Source organism: Patagioenas fasciata, chromosome 5 (assembly GCF_037038585.1).
Source record: "Patagioenas fasciata isolate bPatFas1 chromosome 5, bPatFas1.hap1, whole genome shotgun sequence".
Taxonomy (NCBI): domain Eukaryota; kingdom Metazoa; phylum Chordata; class Aves; order Columbiformes; family Columbidae; genus Patagioenas; species Patagioenas fasciata.
The window spans coordinates 15,542,445-15,566,867 of NC_092524.1; the positions used below are offsets into that span (position 1 = coordinate 15,542,445).

General features: G+C 39.5%; 1 protein-coding gene across 12 annotated transcripts in view; it reads right to left on the reverse strand.

Annotated features, from left to right (window-relative positions):
• PTPN5 (protein tyrosine phosphatase non-receptor type 5) overlaps positions 1-24,423 on the reverse strand; it is an 86,402-nt gene that overhangs the window by 9,578 nt on the left and 52,401 nt on the right. For 11 of the 12 annotated variants that reach the window (XM_071808969.1, XM_065839870.2, XM_065839863.2 and 8 more), the window contains 7 exons: positions 22,086-22,324; positions 18,594-18,783; positions 15,499-15,583; positions 9,333-9,412; positions 8,697-8,834; positions 5,256-5,366; positions 358-518 (listed from right to left, as the gene is read on the reverse strand). In XM_071808969.1, the coding sequence (XP_071665070.1) occupies positions 358-518; positions 5,256-5,366; positions 8,697-8,834; positions 9,333-9,412; positions 15,499-15,583; positions 18,594-18,783; positions 22,086-22,324 (1,004 nt within the window). Of the gene's footprint in view, positions 1-77; positions 172-357; positions 519-5,255; positions 5,367-8,696; positions 8,835-9,332; positions 9,413-15,498; positions 15,584-18,593; positions 18,784-22,085; positions 22,325-24,423 lie in introns of those variants that run through there. The other variant, XM_071808973.1, reaches the window with a different exon arrangement.

The following is a 24,423-nucleotide window of genomic DNA, read 5'->3' on the forward strand; positions in this document are numbered from 1 at the left end:
TTTTTCTGCCTGCATGTGTCTTCCTACTCAGTTCCACTCACAGTATGTTAACCTTTGGTAACCTGGCCCTTTTAAGATCATGAAAGGCATTATTACTGGTAAGGCAAAAAAAAAATGAGACTATTCTTACTTGTAACTGAGCCACCATCAGCTTCTGTGTTCAAGCTCAGCCTGTATCCAAATGCAACATTTTGTAATAGAAAATTATTGTCATTAAATTTTAGACACTCCAAGCATATTTCAGAAGCAGTTGGACAAGATCCCCCCAATGTCCAGCTGATGACCAATATGACAATATCTGTACTTTGCCACTGCATGCAAAAGGGTCCTTAGAAATCTGACACAACATTCATGTACCTGCAGTGAACAATGACTGGGGCATTCTTCTCTTCTGCACTCTGCATTGCTTCCTCCACTTCCAGTACTAGCTGTAACAGAGGAGGGGCTTGATCTGGTGTCTTCTGGTCTGGCCAAGATGTGTACCAGTAATGTTTCAGGTTTCTGACTTCTTCTCCTTTCTGTAATCCGGTTAAGACAAACACCACAAAGTTTTAAAAGAACTCCTGGTTGTAAATTTATATTGAAACCTGGCCTTACCTTTAAGAATGAGATGAGCAAATCAACGCTAAATGGAACAGGAGATCCAAAAGGCAAGCCACATAACACAGAAATCAGGATTTCAAATATCACATCTGAACTTCAGTAAACTGCCTTGAAGAAAACACATAATCCTCCCGCCAAAGCATGCTGATCTTTTAGTGCCAAGAGCTGTGTGCAAAACACTACAGGCAGTCTGTTCCCTCTTGACAGATTCATTCAGCAAAGCGAGAGCTGTGCTTGTGACATAAATCCTTTCATAATGTATTTGACAGAGAGCCAGGAGCCATATCTCGGTCTCTCATAGCTAGATAGATGAAGCAGAGAGATGGGAGCTTATTTTTCTATCTCTTCTGACAGACAGATTCACATCAGTTTTCTGTCAATTCTACTCTTCTCTTAGACATGGTGAGAAATTCAGAGACACTTTGGAGGGTGGGAACTGTATCCAGCTACAGTCCAGGGCTTTTTGAGAGAAAGAAATTCCATTTCTCTCTATGTCTCCGCATAACTATGAATATAGCAAATGTGTCATTATATTTTGTGAGTGCCAAGTAGCACTGTGTGCTTCTGATTTTGTGTGTTCAAATTGACATCCTTCCACCTGATTTCTAAAGGTGCCAAATAGTAACATGGAGCTCAGGGAACCAGCCTTACCCTTTCAGCTATGACATAAGCCAGCTGGCATAGGGCTAAGCAAATATCTTGAAAAGGTCCGGGAACAGAAGTGTTAGCTTCCACAATGTTCCCTTAAACACATAGTTGGCTGAATTTAGGAGAAAAGGGAAAAAAAGAACAAATTTGTCTGTTTCTAAAGAACCAGGTACAAAAATCTGGAAACAGTTTCTGTCATCTATACTCCTAAGTCCCTACAGCTGTCAGTCACTAGATGTTAAAAGAGCTCTTTGGTTGACAAAGCTTTTGCATAGCTTCACAGTGAACTAGATTGGGGAAGTGATAAAATCTTTTTTCTTTCTCATGCTGGATTAATTTTCAGATGGATAGATCACACAGGTAAATGCTCGTGTGGGCAGATGGGAGATCACACAAGGGTAGGAATAAGAGAGCTTGACAAAGGGAGGCTGGGCTTCATTTAGCTGTTCTTCCAGTTTATACTATGTTTAAAGTGCTCATTGAAGCACAGCCATCAGAACCTTAAGAGTACTTTTAGTTCAGTTTAGGAAAAGAGAGTAGCACAGAGCCTGGCCTTCGATTATTTACCCTAGCGAGAAGATATTCTGCTTAAGAGAGCATAATTAGTTGTCATGAATAGTACTTGTGCTCACTACAGTAAATCTGATCAAGTTTCAACACTGCTCTGAAGCACGAACACACACACACACACACACAGTTGCTTTTGAATGTGTGACCATGTGTGAGCCACAGAAGTTACAAACATTGAATTCTTAAGTGGGTTGTGAAAAAATATAATAATGTTGTCAGTAATACTGAGAGAAAAGTAAGTCTCATCTGAAGAAAAACATGAATCACTACATAAAAACACTAATTTGATAGAAAGAGTCGAAGTTCTAATGATGAACTCTGGATGTCTTTAGTTTTGTCTATGCTGTTAACCAGCTTTATGCTTCTGCTTAGAGAATCCTGATTTCTGTGGTTCTGTAAACTTTTGCTTTAAGATTAACAAAATATTCTCTATTGGTGCTTCCTTGGGACTGAGAGGACTTGGGAACACCCAGGAGGAAGGAAGATTTAACTGATGGTTTGAAGTCTGCCATCTCATGTGCACTGTTGCTGAGATCATGAGTCAGTGGTTAGACACTGACAGGTTCCTTCAAGAAAGGAAAACACGCCTTGCCCTATTGCCTAAGCATTTTCTAAGTTCCTAAACTTACCAAATCCAGTCCCCTATTCTGAGAGAACCATGACAGTCCACCCTGTAACACACACAGTAATCATACATTTCTGATGGTGGTATCATATTTCTGACCACTCCTGTTTAAGGGAAAACAGGAGTAAATTCATGGCTTCTCTGGTTTTCACTGCCAAGTCATTTAACATATGTATGTCCAGAGCCACAACTCCAATATTGCTGCTAAATGAAAAATATACAGCTCTAGCCAAGGTAACCTAAGAAATGGAATCTTTATTTCAGCTCTAAAATTTAGCAGTCCTGACATTTAGGGGTGGGAAGAAAGAGACATTGCCACTCTAGTACTGAAAACAAAAGCAGTGTTTAACTGAAAAATTAGGATGAGCTAAAAAAAAATAATCAAAATTATTTGAGAAGGGAAGGAACTACATCCTTGGAGTTTTATATGTCCAATAAAGGGTTTTGTATCATTTGTGATAGGAAAACTTTTGTTTTTTCTGGCTATGATTGGGAAAAATGTGTGGTATCTGTACTTCTTCCCTTATGACTTCACTGTACTCTGCTACCCTGGCTAATGTTTTTTCCTTTCTGTTAGTGCCTGAACATACTGACTATGACAACTCTGACAAATAATCTGGCTTTCAGTTTGCTGGTGGTTTTTTTGGTTTTGTTTTGTTTTTCCCCCTCCCCCCATGGGATCCACAGTTATATATACAGAAAAGATATACTCATATCTGAATCTAAATTCTGAAGCTCCATCTTTAACATGGAGATCTTCACCTAAGGAAGAACTGAGTAGGGACAAGAGAATTTGGGAAAACACTGAGAGGTTGCTGTTGGAAGAAAACATTCTGCAGGGATGAGTATTAGCATGAAAGGTACTTGTGGGATGGGAGCATGGCTTATTATGCTTCTGTTGTTGTATATAAGCTCTTCAGGACTGTTTTACTGTTTTGTGCAACACCTGTTAAAGTGATACTGGGTTTTAGATGTGCTACTGCAACACCAATATTAAAAGCCATTCCCTTGCAATTCCCATCTGAAACCAGAAATGGCTATTACCTGAGAAGAATAAATGATCTTTCCATAGGGAGAGAATAAAATCTCCTTCCAGAAATATAGAGGGAGAGTTTTTTTCTTTTTATTGGAGGCAGGGATGATGAAGAACATTTCAAACTAAATCTCTAAAGTTAATGTCAAGCTGAAAAAAAAAGTGCAATATTCATTTAAAATTAAAATGCCATACTCAACAATTTAAAACTATTACGAAAAACTCTTCTGGCAGACAGTGTAGTTTTTCATTGAGGAAATTTTGTTTTCTCACCAGAACTAAAAAGTGATCAGTTCTGTTAGATGTCAGCATTTCAGCAGAATAAATCTCTGCATTATTCTTGCTGCTGCACTGTAGTGTTTTGGATAAATTGTACTTAAGACCTCTGCAAGTCTGCAACATACTTGTACTTCATTATTTCTCACTTGTCAGGGACTGTGATTTGCTCCTTGCTGCATTTGCCAAAAACATGAGTGACAGACATTCCACACTCTCAATCCAGACATGGGATTTCATTTGCTGGCTTTCTGCCTATTACCATATGGCTGAAGAGACTTGAAACTGGTTGGATAAAAGGAGAGCTTTTAAGCTTGGAGGGAAATTGTGGTGTTATACTGAGGTCAGCAGTAGATCTGGTAGATGAAATGTGTATAAAGTTTACGTAAATAGATCTTTTTTTTAAAACACGCATCTTGACATTCTAGAACCTAGTCATGAAAACAGCTGTAAAATAGGACTCTGGTACTTCAGACTAAGTAGCATCTAAGTAGTTAAAAAAATTAAACCTGTGTTTAAATCTCTATCTACAAGATGATAGAATGGTTACTGGTATGTAAAAGTACATATACAACTAATTGTAAAGATACTAATGCTTCGAAATGGAGAAAGCTGTGGTGCAAGTGTTTTTAAAAGTCATCAGCAGTTTTAGTGTCTAGAAGTGGAAAGATATTAAAAGTCAACTAAATCACTCCAAGAATAAATCATCATGGTACCTATTAAAAGGGATCAGCCATGGTGAACAGAAGTGCTGCTACCACACCACTGACAAGTGCCAAGCAGGCCAGCAGTTCCACTGCTGATAGAAACTGAAAACAGGTAAGCAACATTCAAAACCCTTTTGCTAGTTCTCAACTTCCCTACTTCTTGTTAACAGCATAAGTCATCTTAGATATAAACAGCCGGTGGGTAACCAGCAGCCTGACAGCAACCTAATAATGACCATAAAATGACAAAAAGCACAACCTCACTAATTCCTAGGGGTGTCCCCATACTGCAAAACATGTAAGATGCCATGCAGGTCAAAGTTAGTAATTAGTAACCCTTTGCCTAAGTCCATGGTCCGAAGAATAAGCAAGCCTTTGAATATTACAGAACATCATCACAGAGCTTAGTGGGTTATTCCACAAGCATCGTCTGTCTGACTTGCACAGGCTGGTAAGAAGCTGTCTGTGAACTAACGTGTCACTCTAAACGACCAGTCAACACAGAAGACACAGGCACAGAATGAGTCACCGGTTTCTTCCACTGAGGGAAGCCCGTACTACTACAATCGGCCTGTTAGCTTTTAGATTGTACATTTGCGGTCTAAATATCTGACTGCTTATTTTACTGTAGTTTTTGTATGTTGGCAAACTGGACAAAGCTATAATGACTTCAGTAATGTGAAGTTATATTTGCACAGCATAACACTGTGCAAGTTTCTAAACAACTCTCCACAAACATCTCCATTTAATGGTTTAGACAGCTAAGTTATGTAAGTACATTGGAATGATTTACCTTCAGGGTGATGAGCCTTAAACGGTAATCATCTGCTTGTATGACTCGGTTAACTGTGATTTCTATTCCTTCATAGGTGACTTGTTCTTCTGGCCAATATTCTGTGCATTTCTGTGTGCAACATAAAATACATCTGGTTAAGGAGACATGAAGGGAGGTTCATTTTTACTCCTCTGAAACTGGATATAACACATGCGTAGATAAATACGAATGACTGTTGATTCTATAAGTACAAGCTTTCACTTCGTAAACCGGGACCACATTTCAGGTGATTTTTGCTGCATTCCTGCTGCATCAACATGCTGCATTCACGCCTGTTTGCGTGACTTAAAGGCACAGATCAGGTAATGACTAACCAACGCTTTTAAATATGCACATCCTTATTTATATTTAGGCAAGTGATGTGCATTTTGAAGGTTCATTAGAAAGGCCAGTGGCCACGTACCTGTGGTTTTTTACATTAAGATAATAATGATTAGTATAATGTTCGCTAGTTACGAATATCTCTGTGGTATGTACATGCTGATATTGAAAACCAGAATACATCTTATCTATTTTCTATATTCAGAGAGCATTAACTCTTTATAAGCTGATCATTTGGATAGTTTTTTGTACAAAACAACACAACTGGAGAAGATGCTTTGGGAATTAGATTATGAACCAAAATCCACTTTCAAGGGACACTGAGATCTTTCCAAGTTAAAGAACTAAAAGGAAGCAATAGCTATTAGACTACTCCATTTGATTTTGCCAAGAAAAAAAAAATAAATGCAGTCAGCACAACCTGACAATTAGAGAAAGAAAAAGTATAGTCCATTTGCAAATCTACATTATGGTATTGATACACTAGAAACAAGTAGGTGAGAATTTGTGAACATTCCTATCCTGGAAGGAGGACTGAAAGAGACTGTGGTTTTCAGTACAGTGGTTTCTCTTTAATCAATATACAAAGGAAGTCACAAACATTTCAACATGGTGCATGAACTAGTTCATGGACAAGGAACGACATGAACAAGGCAGGGTCCGAGAAAGAGGCTCCCTTGTGATAATGGAAGAAGCAATCTTGCTATCACAGGAGAATAATGATCTGCTCTGGGACAAACCCAGCTAAAGATGCTTGTAAGCCTCCTATTTTACACAGCTGTACACAACCCTGAAGGAAGCAAGTTAAATCCTTTTGCTTTCCTCCACTAAAAATAATTTCAATTCACAAGAAAGACAAAACAACAGAAAAGTATCTTGCAAGGTTACTGAGCCAAAATTTTTGCATGAGAGAATCAGTGTTGTTCCATCTGCATCAGTTAATAACCCACTGGGAATCTGGCCCACTGTGTCTCTGTAAAGTTATTTACGCAGATTGCATTTTTGATTCCTCTCCTATTAAACTGCAGAATCCATTGTAAAAATTGTCAAGAGCACTAGCAGCTATCAATAGCACAGATGTTGCTCTCCTCAAATGAGTGGAGTGAGATTGCCCACTCATTTTTGTGGGCTGTCTGTCAGTTCAGATTCCATGTGACAGAAGGCTGAGATACAGAGCTTTTAATACTCACATTAGCAAAGTCATTGCACTGAGGAGGAACACAAAGCCTCTGTTACTAGCATCATTGCTGAACAAAGGTTTTAGTTTTGAATATATGTACTTCTGAGTCCTGTTATTCGTATTTTAATATATGTGTTATGGAAGAAAGGGAATGAATATAGGAGAGACTTTCATGAAAGGATTTACCCTACACTTATGGCTAAGATTCCTGACACCATTTAATTTTTGACACAAAAGGTATAAAAAAAGACTCAGCGACTCTGTTATGATAGATGGGCTGTGGCAAACTCCAGTTATATAGGGAATGAGCATTGCAGTGCACTGCTTCCCAAGACTCATAGGATGGGTGACATACTTGGTCAGTGTGGATAAGAGGAAACACAGATGTAAAGGTTATTTTACATTCCTGTTGTACAATCTTGCTATGAAAACTGTAGTGGAAGAACTTATCACCAGATGCATCATTCAGGACCAGTATTTCCTCTCCAGTTTTTTTAAACCTCAAAGTCCTTATATTATTCTGGTACACTATGTCATGACATTTTAACATCTTATTTGCCATAAACTGCCAACTCTGCCCAACAAGCAACTTATTACTTCCATGTTGCCTCTCAGACAGAGGCAGATGCGAGTTTAAAAAGTTATTGCGAAGAAAACATTTAGATCAGCAACATACTGTACTTTCCATCAGCAATGACTTGACAGTATGCAGCCAATAATAATAACTGTAATAACTGACCATTTTTAACTTGCAAAGCATGACAATTCTGTGTCTGTCTCGTTCATGTCTTTTTTCACTAAAATCCAAGGTGAAATTTATTTACTTCACAACTGAGGAAAGCTAAAGGTTTCTGCATATGCATAATTATGGGCACTAAGTTTCCAGCTAGCAATCAAGCCATTACAGCTCTGTGTATATGATGGAAGTATGTCCATATTCTTGGGCTTCTAGGTGTCTAAACCCTCTTTTCCAAAGGAAACTCTCACCTAAATTACTAATGGGTTCTCAGGGACAAGCTTTGGCAAATACTGCTGCTGCAGCTTAAGAAACACCGTTTGGATCTCTCCACTACACCATGCTGCCAGTGGTGAAGGAGGATGCAGAGCCCAACACATGCCCAGGCTCCTTTCTCACACCTTAAACTGCTAATAAGGGCAGACCTAAGCTCAGCTACCTGTCTGTGAGCTGAAGCCCAAGCACATGGTTCTTGCAAGTCCGCTCTGGGGAAAATATTTCAGCAGCTAAGTAGTGAACAACTGGAGGGCAGCAGTATTTTAAATTGTAAACAAAAATCATGCTAGGTGGATTTGCAGAAACACTATGACAGTTTAATTTGAGGAAGCACATGATGAATAGAAAATTCAGCATCTTAATTTCTGTATTTTAGAAGCATTTCCCAGATGCATTCAGGAAAAGGTGCTCCATTTCCAAGTCAGCTCTAGTTCTTGATTATGGTAACTAGCATCTTTCACAAGTCAGGGACAGTCTCAATGAAATATGGATATAAACGCTAATCATAACAAACGCATGATAAAGCGGTACCAACTTTGTTAATTAAAGATATGCAACCTTAGTAGTTATGGGGTACTATTGTTTTTGATTCCTTTGGAGAGAACTTGAAAGACTGTCTGCAAATAGAGCTGGGTTTGGAGAGGTTTCAGGCCAGCTGGGAGAAGAAAAACGGCAAAACCAGCAGTAGGCTAAGTTAGACAGCAAAATAAGACTTACGGTAAAGTGAACTGAAAGAGAAGCCCACCATCTTCTCTGAGTCTGAAGAATTTAATGCTGGGTCTGATCGCTCAGGCCACTGAACCAACTTCTGTTCTCTGGCTTAGCATCTATGCTGAAAATATCTGCTAGAGTACAGATAAAAACACAGACTATGTAACACCATTACCTCATTCATCTCTTCTATATTGGTAATCATGACAATGATGGGAGAACGCTCCTGCCACACCATTCTCCAGAAATCACTGACAGTATTAACTATCGGTCCCTGAGTAGCAATATATACTTTTTCCTCTCCTCCATAGCCCTGCCAACAAAACAAAAAGAGATCAGTTTTAACAGGGATGATCACCACAACCTTGAAGGTTCAGTCTTTAAAACACACAGCTACCACTGGTTGGAATGTTTACTCCATGGCATCAGTTCTTCCCCTCTCTCTCTCTCTCCTGCACACGTGCACATAGAGCAAAGGCACACTATGGACTCATGTAATTCCAGCAATGAGTGTCCGACAGCCTTGATGAGACTCTGGTGAGGTCAAGAGCCTTATTCAGGCTTATTATCCAGCATCTTGGTCAGGCCAGCTGACAAGCAATTTGCATAAAGAAATGCAGAAGTGCATTTTTGTCTGGTCTGAACCTGTACAGTTGCACTTTGAGAACTGGTTTTCAGTTAATATAAGCAGGAGAGAGTAGCAATCAGTTCAACTAGGATGCCTTTAAAAGCCAGTGGATGTTGCAATTCTGTTTATATTAACAGTGGCTGATACAGGCTAAGCAGACATGTTGGACTATTGAGCTCTTACCCTGATGTAGTTAGCATTGATGTAAGAGCTAAGGGGGTCGTCCTGATCAGCTGAGGTAAGGCACACTCTGCTGTGAGGATCTGAAAGGTACAGAGACATAAGTAATAGTTTATCAGTTGCTCAGAGGAGAGAGAGACACAAGATTATATCATACAGCATCATGGCCATCAAAAAACATGTGAATGGCCTTGGAGAGCTCTCACGTTAAAACATTACCATAAAAACGCAGAAAGGGTGGTTGGGGTAATTTGCCTTCTGATAGTTTTATCCTCTGCTGAAGCCTGCTTAACTGTTCCTGTTGCAGAGTCAATGTCCCAGAGTGATTCTGGAAAAGCAGTTTGCCGCTCCAGGAAGTTACTTCTCAATTTGTTAGGTCAACAGACTCATTCTGGCTTGTAAGACATTAGAATACTGTTTGTGAAATGACAGAAATCAGCTTTTCTCCAAAACCATAAACACACATTCCTTGCACACAGGCAAGCCAGATGACAGTAACTGTTTCCCTGCTTTGTCTTGCAGTGAACTAAACTCCAAAATTCTATTAACAAATACAACAGTTAAAGTAAAGAATATTAACAGGTTCCTGCACTTTGCATAAGTCTCTTCAGTACTTGACTGTCCCCCACTGATGTTGTTTATGGGGCATTATTTTTGTTTTAGTAACAGAACAAATGAAAACCTGATTCCACCTGAGAAGCCCAGTCCAGTTCCCACTGATTTTAATGTGAGCTGACGCAGGCTCACGTTGATCCACCTGGACCAGTACTACACAGTTTGTTATCATTGACAAGAAACATCCTCCTGATAGAGGCCTCAGAAAGCAGCAACAGTGTATATCACCAGGAGAATATGAAAAACAAACCACAGATGACTTCATTAAAAAAAATCCAGCTTGCTTAGAAACCAGAACAAAATAAAAAACATGCAAAAATAGTGTGATATTGGGTATAGCACAAAGGACTAAGCACACAGCAATTTCTACTGTACTACAAACACAGGCTCTGCATGAAACACTGTTCTCAGAATGGATTCATGTTATCTATTATATGAGAATATAATCACAATCTGCAAAGATATTAACAAAGATACTGTTTTATAGCACAGAAGTACTGAAATCAGTGAGTTCCTCTCAAATACAGTTCCCTCCTGCTCAACCTTGCTCACCTCTTTAGTGCTGGGGAGATGGTGAGACAACAGATGAAATCTGGTTTTTAATCAATAATTCTGATAGCCTGTAACATGTCACACCATTAAAAAGGTGAGACATTGGCTGCCAGATGTTAGGGGTAGTTAGACCCCTTGCATGAAGTTCCTTTGCCTGGATTTTATGCAGTCATCCACAGAGCGGATGCTGAAGGCTGAGTAATGATTACATTCTTTTTCCCTACTAATAATAGCAATAATACTATGTTGTCCATCTCATGGTGGGTCTTTATGGAAAAAAAAGGACGGATATGAAGAACTCTATCAACAGGTGCCACAGACTTTTAAGTGTGGGCTTCTTTCAGTATTCTTCAACTGCAGGAGAATTGGAGTTACTTTTCACTGTGAATGTTTTTATTGTATCCACAAATATTAAAACATTATTCAGAATCTTCTTTTACTTTAAATTATAATACTTTGCTTATGATTTTCCTGTTAATGTAGTATTTACATTTGTTAAGGTAGTATTGTTAGTCAACAGTTTCAACCTTATTTTGTATAAGAGAGGCCTATTAGCATCTTGTTGACAAAAGAACATGTACTAATTTGCAGAAAGTGTAACTGAAGCTGAATTGCATCTCTTAGAAATATACAAACAGGAATAACTCCCCTTAAAAAAAAAAAAAAAAAAACCACACACCAAAACATAACAAGACTTTAAAATAAGAGTTAGCAGTATGAATTTCAAATTTTCAATAAAGAGGCATTTAAGCAACATCAAATCCTACTCTTAACGAAAACATTTCTCCCAAGACAACACCAGTGCACAGGCCAGATTCAAGAAGACACCATACCCTTAAAAAAGCAGTAGTAGTCTGTATCTCTAAGAAATCAAATTATATGTCAGCTGTTTTTTTCAGTCTCTTTATGGCCATTTTGTGTTGATACTATGCCTGACAGAGGAACTCACTAAACTTAACCGAAATGTTTTGAACAACTTAAAATGGTGTAAAAGCAAGAGAGCTATGTAGAAATTTTAAAAAGTGTGTCTAGACATTACTGTCGAGATAAGGATTCAATGAGATTAAAATACAACATGCTCCAATAATTCCTTGCCATCTCTGGAATTCTCTAACAAGAAGATCCGTTTCTATATATTCAGAAAGTGCCTCTAAACATCTTAGAGACAAGCTATCATTTTCCAGGAAATGCCATAGTATGCATCCCCAGAAGAGGACTGTCTGAAAATAAACAAATTCATAGTTACAAAATATCCAAATCAACGTCCTTAGCTGGGCATTTTCCCAAAACCACTCTTCCACCATCAAAAAGCCACCTTCTGTGCAAATTTTACTACCAAGAGCAAAATCGTAGAATCTGTAAAAAGAATTTACCACAAAAGAAATAAAACCAAGATGAATTAGAGACTATCATCATGCCTCTCACCACAATCAAATGTAGGAGTGCAAGTAACTGACCATTATGCTAAGTGACTGCTTACCTTTTAATGATAACTGCCCTAGATTGCTTCTGGTGAAGCAGCTGGTAAGGGAATTTTAGTTACTTTTTAAACTCAGATTTTGGGTTTGACTCTAGTTTGGTAATCAAGCATTTGCTGTTCCTTCTGAAATCAGTTGTCTGAGTCTGCTCTATTGGAGCTTGTTCAGCAGTTCCTGCCACTAGTGCTTTCTGCAGAGCTTGGAGAGATGCTATAGGTAGGGCTCCATTTGGTCAGCTCAGAAAGGAAAAAGCCAGTGGATAGTCAAAGCCTGAAAAGTACCGGATTCTCCCTCATCTTTCCTCTGGCTCCCTCTCCTACCTTGTGCACAGTTTACTGGCCTCCTTGGCTTTGAAGCATAAAGGGGATATTTAGTTCTCCTTGTCAGCACCTAGCCCTTCGAAACAGATGTAGTTGGATAAAAGTGAAAAGGCAGCCCTCTTCTTTCCTCAGCAATATTGAGCCATCCTTTGGTCGCAGCCAGGGACCAAGTTACACAGAGGTTACTAGCTTTGGAATTCATTCAGAAAAAATATCCAGATCATAATGAGCTTGGAACAAGCTTGTTAACCCTTGGAGACATAGAATCATTAGGTTGGAAAAGAGGCCTTTAAGATCCTCAAGTCCCAGTGTAAATCTAACGCTGCCAAGTCCACCACTAAACCATGTCACTAAGTGCCACATCCATACAGCTTTTAACATCTCCAGGGATGGTGACTCAACCACTTCCCTGGGCAGCCTGTTCCAATGCCTGACAACCCTTTCTGTGAAGAATTTTTTCCTAATATCCAACCTAAACCTCCTTTGGTGCAATTTGAAGCCGTTTTCTCTTGTCCTGTTACTTGGTATTTAAGAAAAGAGACCAAAACCCACCTCGTTACAGGTAGCTTTCAGGTAGTTGTAGACAGTGATAAGGTCTCCCCTTAGCCTCCTTTTCTCCAGATCAAACCACCCCAGGTCCCCCAGCTTCTCCTCATAAGACTTGTGCTCCAGAGCCTTCACCAGTTTCCTTGCCCTTTTCTGAACACACTCCAGCACCTCAATGTCTCTCGTCGTAAGAGGCCCAAAACTGAACACAGCATTTGAGGTGCAGCCTCACCAGTGCCAGTACAAGGGGACGATCTCCTACCTGGTCCTGCTGGTCACACTATTCCTGCTATGAGCCAAGATGCTGTTGGCCTTTTTGGCCACCTGGGCACACTGCTGGTTCATGTTCAGTCAGCTGTCAATCAACACCCCCAAACCCTTTTCCACCAGGCAGCTTTTCAGCCACTCTTCCCCTAGCCTGCAGTGCTGCCTGGGGTTGCTGTGACCCAACTGCAGGACCTGGCACTTGGCCTTGTTAAATTTCTTACAGTTAACCTTGGTCCATCAACGCAGCTGGTCCAAATCCCTCTGTCAAGACTGCCTACCCTCCGGCAGATCAACACTCCCGCACAACTTGGTGTTGTTTCCATGTAAGGGTAGAAATTACTTATCTAGAAAGGTCAAAGCAACAATGATGGCTGCTAGCTGACATCCATATGCAGAGATGAAGTTTGCAGCAAATACTTAATCCATTGAGTCATCATTCTTAAAAGTATGTTAGTGGGCCAGCTGGCATCTGTTTACAACCCTGGAATAGGGTGTTCAACATGGCAGCAATTGTGATGTTTTGGTTTAACCATCCAATATGAGATGTTTAAAATGGATCTGGTTCTCAAAGTACACATTACATACCAAACTCAGAATATACAGATCACTCTAAAAATCTCACAGTTTGGAAATATGAAATCACTAGCCACTTTTGCAATCTTCCCATTCCAGAAAAAAACCAGTGAATTAATACTTGAATGATTCACCTTGGTCATTAGCACAGAAATCATGAAATGTGACTCAGTGTTTTTGAACTTCTGGTCTAAGGTGGAGAAAGTCATCAGAAGGGTTGTGCACACTGGATCATTGGCTACAGCTGCTGGAGTTGTAAGTCTAGATAGAACAATTTCTTCTGGTATAATTTCCAATCCAGGTTCATTGACTAAAGTAACAGGTATAGCTAAGGACATTTTTAGCTTCTCAGCACTTATCTTTGTTAACCTGACATTGAACCTTTTGGGCTCTGCAAACAGAGCTACTGAGGCTAGTGGTAGCATCTTCCAACAATGACATCTTATTGTATCACTTTTCAAAGTAACTTTAGTATGACACAGGACAAAATGATGACACTTGTAAAATTTTGTATGAAAATGTTTCTCAAAACTCATATTCCTGGCTACAAATAAAGTGTAATACAAAAGAAAAATACTTCGATTTTTTGCATCATCTTAATGCCATCAGGGCACCTCCCAATATTCTCCCAGTTTGCATTTGAGACATGATTCCAAGAAAAACATCAGTCAGGAAAATAACATTGCTAGAATTTAGTACTTATGAAGAGTTTAATCAAAGAAACCACTAAGTAACATCTGAATAAACACATCAAATTCTTGGGTAGAATTTTTAAGCAGCACCAAATGATGCAATTATAATGACTTAAATGCTGCTGATGTTCAGTGAATCTTAGGTTCTTCATGCTCTGTACCTCTTTTGAAATTTGATTCATGCTCTGAAGCCATGTTGCTGCTTCATAAATCTGGCCTTTGGACAGTACGTGGTAGTGACAGCACACTTGATGCATTCTGGAAAGCAAAGTGTGAAGCCCTTCAGCTTGTGGAATAAACCACCTTGCCTCAGTGTCCTGGGTTTGTTAAAAACAAGACCAGTTCTCTTTTAGTGATTTTTCTTTCAGCTAAGTTCTTCTAGGCGGTTGTACTTTTCTTAGTTTTAGCCTGCATATTTTTCCTAGGATGCTGTACTCAGTGCTGATAAGAGACCAACGGAATGCTGAAGCAGCTCATATTTAGATTTATTACTATGGTAGCCAAGAAAGACTGGTAAGTTTTCCCATGTTCAGTTGTGAGAGGAGCGTGTTTGAAGAGGAGTGGATGGCACAGGTGACTAGATATGACCAACTGAGGATCAACAGAGTACTCCATCCGTTAATCATCATACCCCCTATATAAGAGGGTGATCACAAGGGTCAAGTTCTCTTCAACCACGGCCGGCATCTAGAGAGGACCCTGTCTGTCTGCCTGTGATCTACAGGCCTCAGGCCCTGCATCCCTGCATCCCTGCAACCAGGTTCCGGTTTGCTGTGAAGTCCCGCCCATGACTTCTGGGGGCCTGAGCTGCAGCTGCTGGAGCCACCAGCTCCGCACATCCAGCCCCTGCTGCTGGAGTGACGTCAACTCCACATCGAGCACTTGAGATTGGTTTTGTATATTTTGTATATATTCTCTATTTATTAGTAGCATTAGTAAAACCCTTTAAAACTCTCCAACTTGAAGTCTAAGCCTCTCTTCCTTTCCCCTTATCTTTCCTATAATCTTTCCGATCTAAAAGAAAGGGTTGGCGGGAAGTGAGGGGATAACAGGGAGCCTCTGCCACAGTTTATTGCTGCCTTGTCTTAAACTGTGACACTCAGTGACTTAAAAGCAGGAAACTTACTTGGGAGAATGGTCTTGTAGCGATTCTTACGCACTAAGCCTGGAATATCATATTCCTTTGGATCCACAAAATTCATTGGAATTTCCTGTTAAAAGAAAAAACCCAAAACAAACAAAACCAAAAACCACAAAACACAAAACACAGTAGGTAGTATTATTAAATTCACAAGAGGAATAAAAAACCCAAGCCCACTACATCCTGCCTGTGAGGAAGGCAAAGTGATGAAGTCCACTGAGACGTATGGTACAGTACTTCCAGCAACTTACCACCAAAATACAATTGACATTTCTTTTTACTGTCATTGGCTTTCTTTTCTGAAATCCTTAATATGAAAACACTTACAGTGACTAATTCATTGAGTAATGTGCGCAATAGCATTATATTAGCTCCTAATATTATTAGAACTGAATTGCAAGTGTAGGCACAGAACTAAGCAAAAGGTGGTACATAAGATACTCTGCTCCAAAAGCAATGGACCTCAGACACCATCCTTTCTGACTCACAATACTTCTTCCTCTCAGAGGGTGGAAGGAAATAATTTGCTACTGACTCTTACCAGCAATAAATTATGACACACTTTATGACAAGTTGGCGTACTGACTCAATGGAGCTGGCGGAGTGTCACTCTTTGTGCTCATTGCATTTTAAATCTCCATGGGCAAGGACACCAAACAGGTGTTCAGGGATTACCTGCTCTCTACACTGCTGACCCAAAGAACACCCAAAGATGGAGGGGCTTCTTATTCTGTATTACTCATCTCCTCCAAATAAGTCGCCAACGCTGGACGGGAACCAACAGGAACCTTCCAGCAACCAGAGTCAGCAGGCATGTGATGAGATGGGAGAAGGACTCATGGGAGCTTGGGTGCAGAGCTGGTCAGCCCAGCTGCTGCGTACTGGATTTGAGAGGCCAGTACTGGACATACTGGTAATGGGAATCAGGGTTGAGTAAGACAAGCCTCATTCCGGGAAGACGAGCAGAGCTATGGACTATGTCAAATTTCAGAGCTTTAGAAGGCTGACTCTCTGTTATCCCGTCTTTTACATAGCACTGAGCGTACTGTTGGGCTTAACGAAAGACAATTAATGTTACATTTTGTTGAAGTAGTTTCCTATTAATTTGGGGAACTGCATGGGAATTAAATAGTCATGTTTTCCTCAATTACTATTTGATATTTAGTCAACCAAAACTCTTGAGCCAAGCTCCATGGTCTCTCTTTGGGCCTCAGTCACTCACTGCTCAGGCAAATTCTTGGTGAAATCAACAGGACTTCTGCCTGAGTAAACATGTCAAATCTTGCGAGAATTTCAGGACCTAGTCCTGCAAGTGACATCCCCTCTGACTCTTCTTCCAAAATGAAACACAGCTGCTTGCTTCATTGTGGATCTGGACTTGGAAAACCAAGTAGTTTAGACAGACTGAAAATACATGATGGAGAGCTAGCTGGCAATAACTGTTTCATAAAAAAAACCTCAGACAACTACTTTACAATTTTTAATTACAGAAATGACATTTTGATTGCACAGCATTTTTATCTATGCTTTTTCGGTTTTCATTAAAGAATGAGAATTACTTGAGATAGTTTGGCTGTTGAATTATTTTTCTGAACACCAGGTAAACTAATTTGAAACCTGTCAAAGAAACAAAGAATATTTTTTCCGACAGATGAAACTGAAAGTGGACTTGTTCAGCCGTCAATTCAGACACTAAGTGAACACTTCTTCCCTAGAACAGCAATAGATTCTTTACTTTAAAAGAATCAGGGCTTGCCTACACAAAAGCTGCTTTTCTTCAACTCCTACAGCACTAAGTGAACTAAATACCACAGATATCCATCAGTCTGTTTTAAAACTGAAGTCCAGACTACATAGTCTCCCCCTGTGCTTGTAAATGGAAAAAAAAAACCAACCCTGAAATCACACAGTGAGGGAGGGCAGCAAGTGATACTCAAAGTGTTACTCCTGCCCTTTAAGACCCTCTCAGGTCATAAAGAGGACAGGCTGAAAGGGCTGTTAATTTGCAAACCATCATCTTCCTCTTGCTCTGCTGAGATTCTGCGCTTAAGAGAATATTTGACTTGACAGCACTAACTTCAGTGGCTCTTGATTACGTGCATTGAAATACTCCAGCATGCCAAGACTGTGCCTTGGTTACCTCCCACCTTGTGCAGGAATTTACAACCCTACCTAGTGGACATACTACTCATGGCCACTGCAGCATTTTGCTTTTATTTTTTTGCCAGGTATAGTAAATATGACAATGCCTATCACGTGGACACTCAAGCAGTTAAGGAAGACTCATAGAATGCAAAGATCTAAAATGCCAGCATACTCACTACACTGAAATGTATCTGGCCTTTGTTGTAAACTACTTAGAAATCCAATTTTCAACTGCTTGCTTCATCTGTATATGTATATCTTTTCCAAAATGAGGCAAAAAATTATTTCTCTCAAAGCAACAGTGGATACAGTGAGCCAAGGAAACATACTTCAGAATCCTAAAAGCAACTAACAGAGCAGCTTACAACTAGTAAATAATCTTTGTGGAGAAAAAAACCCAGTAAGACATATTTTCTATGGTTCCTGCTGAGCGACACAGTCATCTCCTCTGCTTTGGTTATCTGGAGAACATTCAGGTTTGGAAAGTAGCTCCATGCCAAGCACTTAACAGCAAAGATCATGCGCTTGGATGAATTTCATCCCTAGGGCAACTCCAGACACATATCAAGAAGTTATGCCTATAGCAAACTTGGCTTTTCTTCCATACCCTAGTGAAAAAGTTTGACTTTCTTGTTAAAAAGTAGCATGCTAAGAGAAAAATAGAAACTTGTGAAAACAAAGCTGCTTTTTGTTTTGTTTTGTTTTTGTTGCCAGAACCGATTTTCTAGTTTTTAAGTGACAATATCCCTGAAAGCCTTCAGATGTTGTCATTTCAAGGGATGACAAATTTCAGGATTGCATTAAAAGCTTCACTGATGGAAGTGGAGTTTGCGGGTACTAATTTTAGACTTGCAGAAAATAATAACAGGGTTCATAGAAGAGACACAACATCCCATTTTTCTGATGCTTCTAGAACAGAGAGGTCAGATACTCACAAAGAACTCTGCCTGAAGTATGAAAGGATCCAGTGCTTTCTTGTGCAGTTCCTCTTCAGTAAGGATGTTTGATGCTGTCTGGAGGTATTCTCGGGCTGACTGCTCCCGTGGTGACATGACATAGCCAAACCCTTGCTCAGAACAGCCTGGGGTACACATATCCAGTGTGAGTGAAACATTTGAACCTCTCCTGCAAAATAGAGTGATCAAAGTTTGCTTACAACAGAACAGAATGACCCATCATTGTCAGCTATGGACACAGTCCCAATGACAGATAAACAGCAGCTTTAGAAAAGAACCCAGCTGGTTCTGCTGTGTACATCTTGGTCACTAACTGTGAAAAAGTGAGCGATACTTCTTGCATAGACAAGACCAGAAGATGATTTTGTACACTGGAGTATGAAGGTCAACACTTTCAAAGTGTTGTCTACAGGGAGGTAACCGCATACTTCGTCATCTAAATAGATCCAACTTGCTTATCAAAGGTGCTAAACAAGCAACTGCAGGAAAATTTTCACACTTGTGTCAATCACACCAAGTTTTTGCACGCCTAAATATGGACTGACATTTTAGACACCTCAGGTGAAAATCTTGGTCTTAGTTTTCGTCAGACCAGATCCTACTGAATAACCATTTATTAAAATCACAGACAACATCAGTGGGGTAAGATCTTGGGATAAACATTACCAGGTCAACATTAATAAAGAAATAAGAAGCCACCCATTACAGTGAATGACTTCTCCTGTGTGAAAAACTTTCCACAACAGTACATCAGGATGAGGGTAAAAACAAGAGTCCCAACATTTTAAGAATTACATTAAAAACAAAGATGCTGTTGAACATAGAATTTTTAGTGGCTTTAAATGTAAGTTAGCCATACAACAAAACAAAAAAAGTAAAAATGCCTGTATTTTTTATTGAATGCAGTTGTAAAGCATTTCTGAGCTTCTGTCAATCTTGCATATCCCAGAAAAAAGTAAGATTCAAATGTCATCAGTGAATCTGTATTTAAATATCTTTAACATCATAATAAAATCACACAAGACGATGATTACTAGGTGTAATATTCTATGCATTCTCACAGTAAATCTATTTTTGATGACTCTCAACTGGCAAAATCTAGTTTGGAGGTGTTTGCAGGAGATGTAAAACGTGTAAAACATGTAAGAATGCAGGCATGACCAGCTCACAAAGACAACAGAAGAAGTCGCTACTTGGATCACAGCCCTTTTTCTGGTTACAGGAGCTTTTCCAAAAGAATGTGCAGCCAGCCACCTGCTATGATTCACAGTCATGGGGAAATTACTTTGGATTAAACATGACCACTAGCAGTAGACATTGAATCTTTAGTGACACCCTTTGAAAAGATTTTGACCCTACCCTCCTATGCGTTGTTAAATAGCTGCTACATTCCTTTCCAGAAACAGCTGCAATTGGTAACAAATGCATTTTTTTTTTTTCTTTTTTTAAGGCAGAACAGGTTATGTATATAAAGATATTAATAGATCTTCAGCATGAGGAAATGAGATTGTTTCTTCTTAAGAGTAACATCCAGTGCTGTTTGAATTTAGCTAGTGACTACCCTTCTAATGGCGTAGGTGGTTAAAGAATGAGAGGGAAGTAAGACGGAGAAGCAGAATTGATGCAAAAGATGGATAGGTAGATAATTCAATACAACATCAAACAAAGGAAGAGTGAGCAATGCTTGATGTAAATGAAATCTGTCAGAGCACAGCTCAAACTTGAAATGATGCCTGGTTTCTCAAGCACATGTGTATGTTGAAAATAAGTTTATTTCACATCTTAAGTGTACATGTTCTACTCAGTGTGAGAACTTAAAGAAATTACTTTTTTTTTTTCCCATGGCTACTTCTTTGGCAGGTTTTTAATTGTAATTCATCACTTCAACAAGTTCATATTCCCCAGCTGCTGTTCCCCAATTGATATTCCTCAAGTGTCTTGAAACAGTGAGTATCTTTCCTGCAGGCTAGCCATAACCTGAGAAAAGATGTCTTTAAAATGAGAGAGATGGAATGAAGTAAGAGACAGTAAAAAGCACAAATGATTGATGCATTTCAAGCCCAATCTTGCCCATAACGAAAAACAACAGCAAAACTCGCAGACAGCAGCAGGTTCAGGGACAAGCCCCAGAGGTTACTGCAATTCCATATTGAAAGTAGAATATAAAAGGCAAGACATTTTAGGACAAACATTGTAACCACGGATAATGTAAAAAAAAAAAAAAATCTAAACTCACAGAGTGCAAATTAAAAGCTGCTTCCGTAACATTCCCTTTTCCTGTGTCATGTGGACCTTTGGAAACTCAGCATCATACATTTTAAAAAAAAAAAAGACAAACACTATTTTCTGCCCTTTGTTTTAAGTTTTAGATAGGAGACTTAACAATGGTTAGCACTCCAATTAAGCTTGAAAACCTAGAAATAAAGAAAGGTGCTACTTTGCTAAGCTGGGCCTTTCAATACCCTCATTCTTATTCATAACATCATCACCTTTGCAGCATTTCTTCACAGGATTTCTATCATCAAGATCTTTGTTATATTTCACTAAGATAATTCAAAGAACACAAATCAGAAAAAGACCTTCCTTTTATCTTAAAAATGCCTTTTCCCAGCTGTGAATCTCTTTGAGAAGCTCTGTTGCCCCAATAGTTCAAGGAGTGAACATCAGCTCACCCCAAACTTCCATTACTGGGTTAATGTCAAAAGAATTAATTTGCTTTTGGACTAACTGATTTACATGAGAATTACCGTAGGTTACCACTTGTCCTAGAAGTTGCTTTTGGAGAAAAGACTAATCCTCCAGCATGAATGACAGAAAAAACTAACCAAACGAACAAACAAAACCACACCAAAACAAACCACAAGATCCACCTCTTTCAGAGGTAAAAGCTTTCACCACCCTACAGTGGCTTTCATGCTCTGCAGTTGCCACCTTGGGGAATGGTAAGTGACTGATCAAACAGAGACGGATATTTCAAAGGAAAGAAATGACACTTTTGAATAAAATTTCACAGAATCACAGAATCGACTGGGTTGGAAAAGACCTCAGAGATCATCAAGTCCAACCCCTGGTCCAACTCCAGTCCATTTACTAGATCATGGCACTAAGTGCCATGTCCACTCTCAGTTTAAAAACCTCCAGGGATGGTGAGTCCACCACCTCGCTGGGCAGCCATTCCAATGCCTGACCACTCTCTCTGTAAAGAATTGCTTTCTAATCTCCAGCCTAAATTTCCCCTGGCAGAGGGGGAAAGACATTTGTTGAAAGCCATCTAGAAACTGTATGGTTTTTGGCCAATATGTTTATATTTATGACTGGACTGAAAACAAGATGAGAAATAAAGCAGGTGTTTGGCTTTAAAACCACAATTTATAATGACATTCATGAAGGCAAGAAAGCTCACTACTACACACAGTACTCCTAAATTCACAAAATCTGGACCAGATTTTCCCCTATTCACATCTACCCTACCTTTCTTGCAAGCCCACAGATTTAACCGTTAGAGTAGTTGGATCTGTCTCCGCTTTTATATCCATTACGCAGTCAAAGACCGGAGTCTCTGGTACGGGATCCAAATCTAGGAAGTCGTCCTCATTTTTATCCTCTGTCCACTCTGAGTACGTGAACGAAGGCTGCCGGCTCACGGACTGGCGTCTGTCCTCTTGCAGTGGAAAGGTGAGGTCTGGACGGGCTCTGAGGAGATGCCAAAACTGGAGGAAACAAATATTTTAAAAAGCTTTCTGCTTGTTGCCAGCCCTTCCACACAGCCTAGAGGATGGGTCTTTAGGGCAGCATCCCAGCTTACTATAATGTATTAGAATTGGAGAGTACTGAAGAGAACAGGAATGTTCCATGCAGGAGTAGCTTTGTGATGCATGTTATAAAGATTCACATCTACCCATTCAAACCTGCTTTCAGCCATAGAGGTTTCCACAGAGCTGGTCAGGCTTAACTCAGGGATACAGTGGAAGTGGAATGTGCTTGTGACCATCATATGCAAGCCAATGTGACAGCGTTGTCCTTTTGTTCAGTTTCTTACCCTTCCAAGGCTTGTTTACAAAACAAAAATCTACTATGCTATTCTACAAATCATACCTTTCCTGACTCAACGGTTTTCCATCTAAAATTTAAATATAGCTGGGTTTAGAAAAGTAAACATAATTTTCTTGAATTGCACATCTTTGATAATCTAGTATTGTACCCTGAATTAATGCATAAACCAATCATTTTTTTAAAGAGGCCTTGATTTAGATGCACCAGATTTTGAGGCTCAGAATGCCCATATCAGTTTCTGGGCAGTGAGAAAGCCTGTTTTGTAATCTAACAATCTGATCTAAACATGGTATAAACATTAAATAATGAAATTTGTTAAGTTCTAAGACTTAAATGCACTACTAAATTTTATAATATAAACTAACGAAGGGTTTGAAATGGCATGAACCTAAAAAATTACTGTATCATATTGGTTTGCACGGATGCTGTGGCAGACTAGATGATTTGGAGATTGTATCAGTAGACTGTTTGCTCCTACACATAGGCCTCAGCTAAAAATTTCAAGTCCACCACTGAATTCCAGGATCTGGAACCTTATGCCAGCTTCACTCCTCTAGCGTTGAACTAGGAGCAGCATCACTCAGGCTAAATGTTATACAAACTATACTGTACTGACAGGCATCCTTTTGAGAGAAAAAAAACCAGGCCATATTTTCCAAAGTAAAGCCTCTTCCATCCTTTTCTTATAAGGCTTTTAAATGTGTAGCTGAATTTAGAAAATGTGCTATTAAATAAGCCAAATTTATATTCCTAGGCTACCAAAACACAATAACTTGTATGCGATTTTAAACAATTTTCTTGTGCCTGTGTCTTCATGTACTCTCATTTCTCTAAGGAAGAATGAAAGGAAGTGAATTAAGATTATTAGACTTTTATTTACACAAATTTGGGGCCAAACCTCAACTGAATCTGTCCTACATGCTTGGCTTGTTGGATGAGAAGCAAGCAGCTTGAAGATCTGGTTCTGTTTTTATTCCCCAAGATGACTTCTGCAGCTTGCCAGTCCCACAGTACTACCAATGGCTCTTTCACATATTGCAAGACTGTAATAGTCAAGAAGTTCACTGTGTAGAGTATCTGCTCAACAACTTTGTACTGCTGGAGAGTGCTGTTATTATTAAAAGCAACACTTGTGCTGAGGGTCAAGCTGAAGGTGTAGGTACTAATTATGTATTACAGATTCTAGAGCTGGTATGGTGACACAGGATTGATTTCACTGGTGATTTAACACACTGTAAATCCAAAGGAACAAAAAGTTTACCCTAGAAACCAGGCAGCTTTTCTTTAGATTGAAAGAAGTGCGTAATAAATGGGGAGCTGCCTAAGACACTGGAATAAATGAAATTATACTTGAAAGTGATGGGGTTAAACTGAATAATAGAAAAATAGTGAGCTCTGAAAACTTGTTCAGGAGGACTAGAGACTATGCAGGTTCTCTGCAGCTGGCTAGGTCTTAAAACACCATTACATGAGGTAGAAAACAGACAGCATCACTAATACAAGCCTCAAGCACTCTATCCAGTCTCTTACTTTCACTGTGGTTGCTAACCCCCCAACACATTCTGGTACCTCAGTATTTTCAGAAAAGTGCCTCAAACCTTAGCTGAGGTCTCCCAAAAAATTTGTTCTACATGTATGAGACTCACAAATTTCTTGATACAGGAATGAGCTGGACTTTAGCTAGTGCACAGACCAGACGGGGCCTCTCTTTTCTTGGTATCACTTCTGAGAATCCACTTGACCACTATTACTCAGC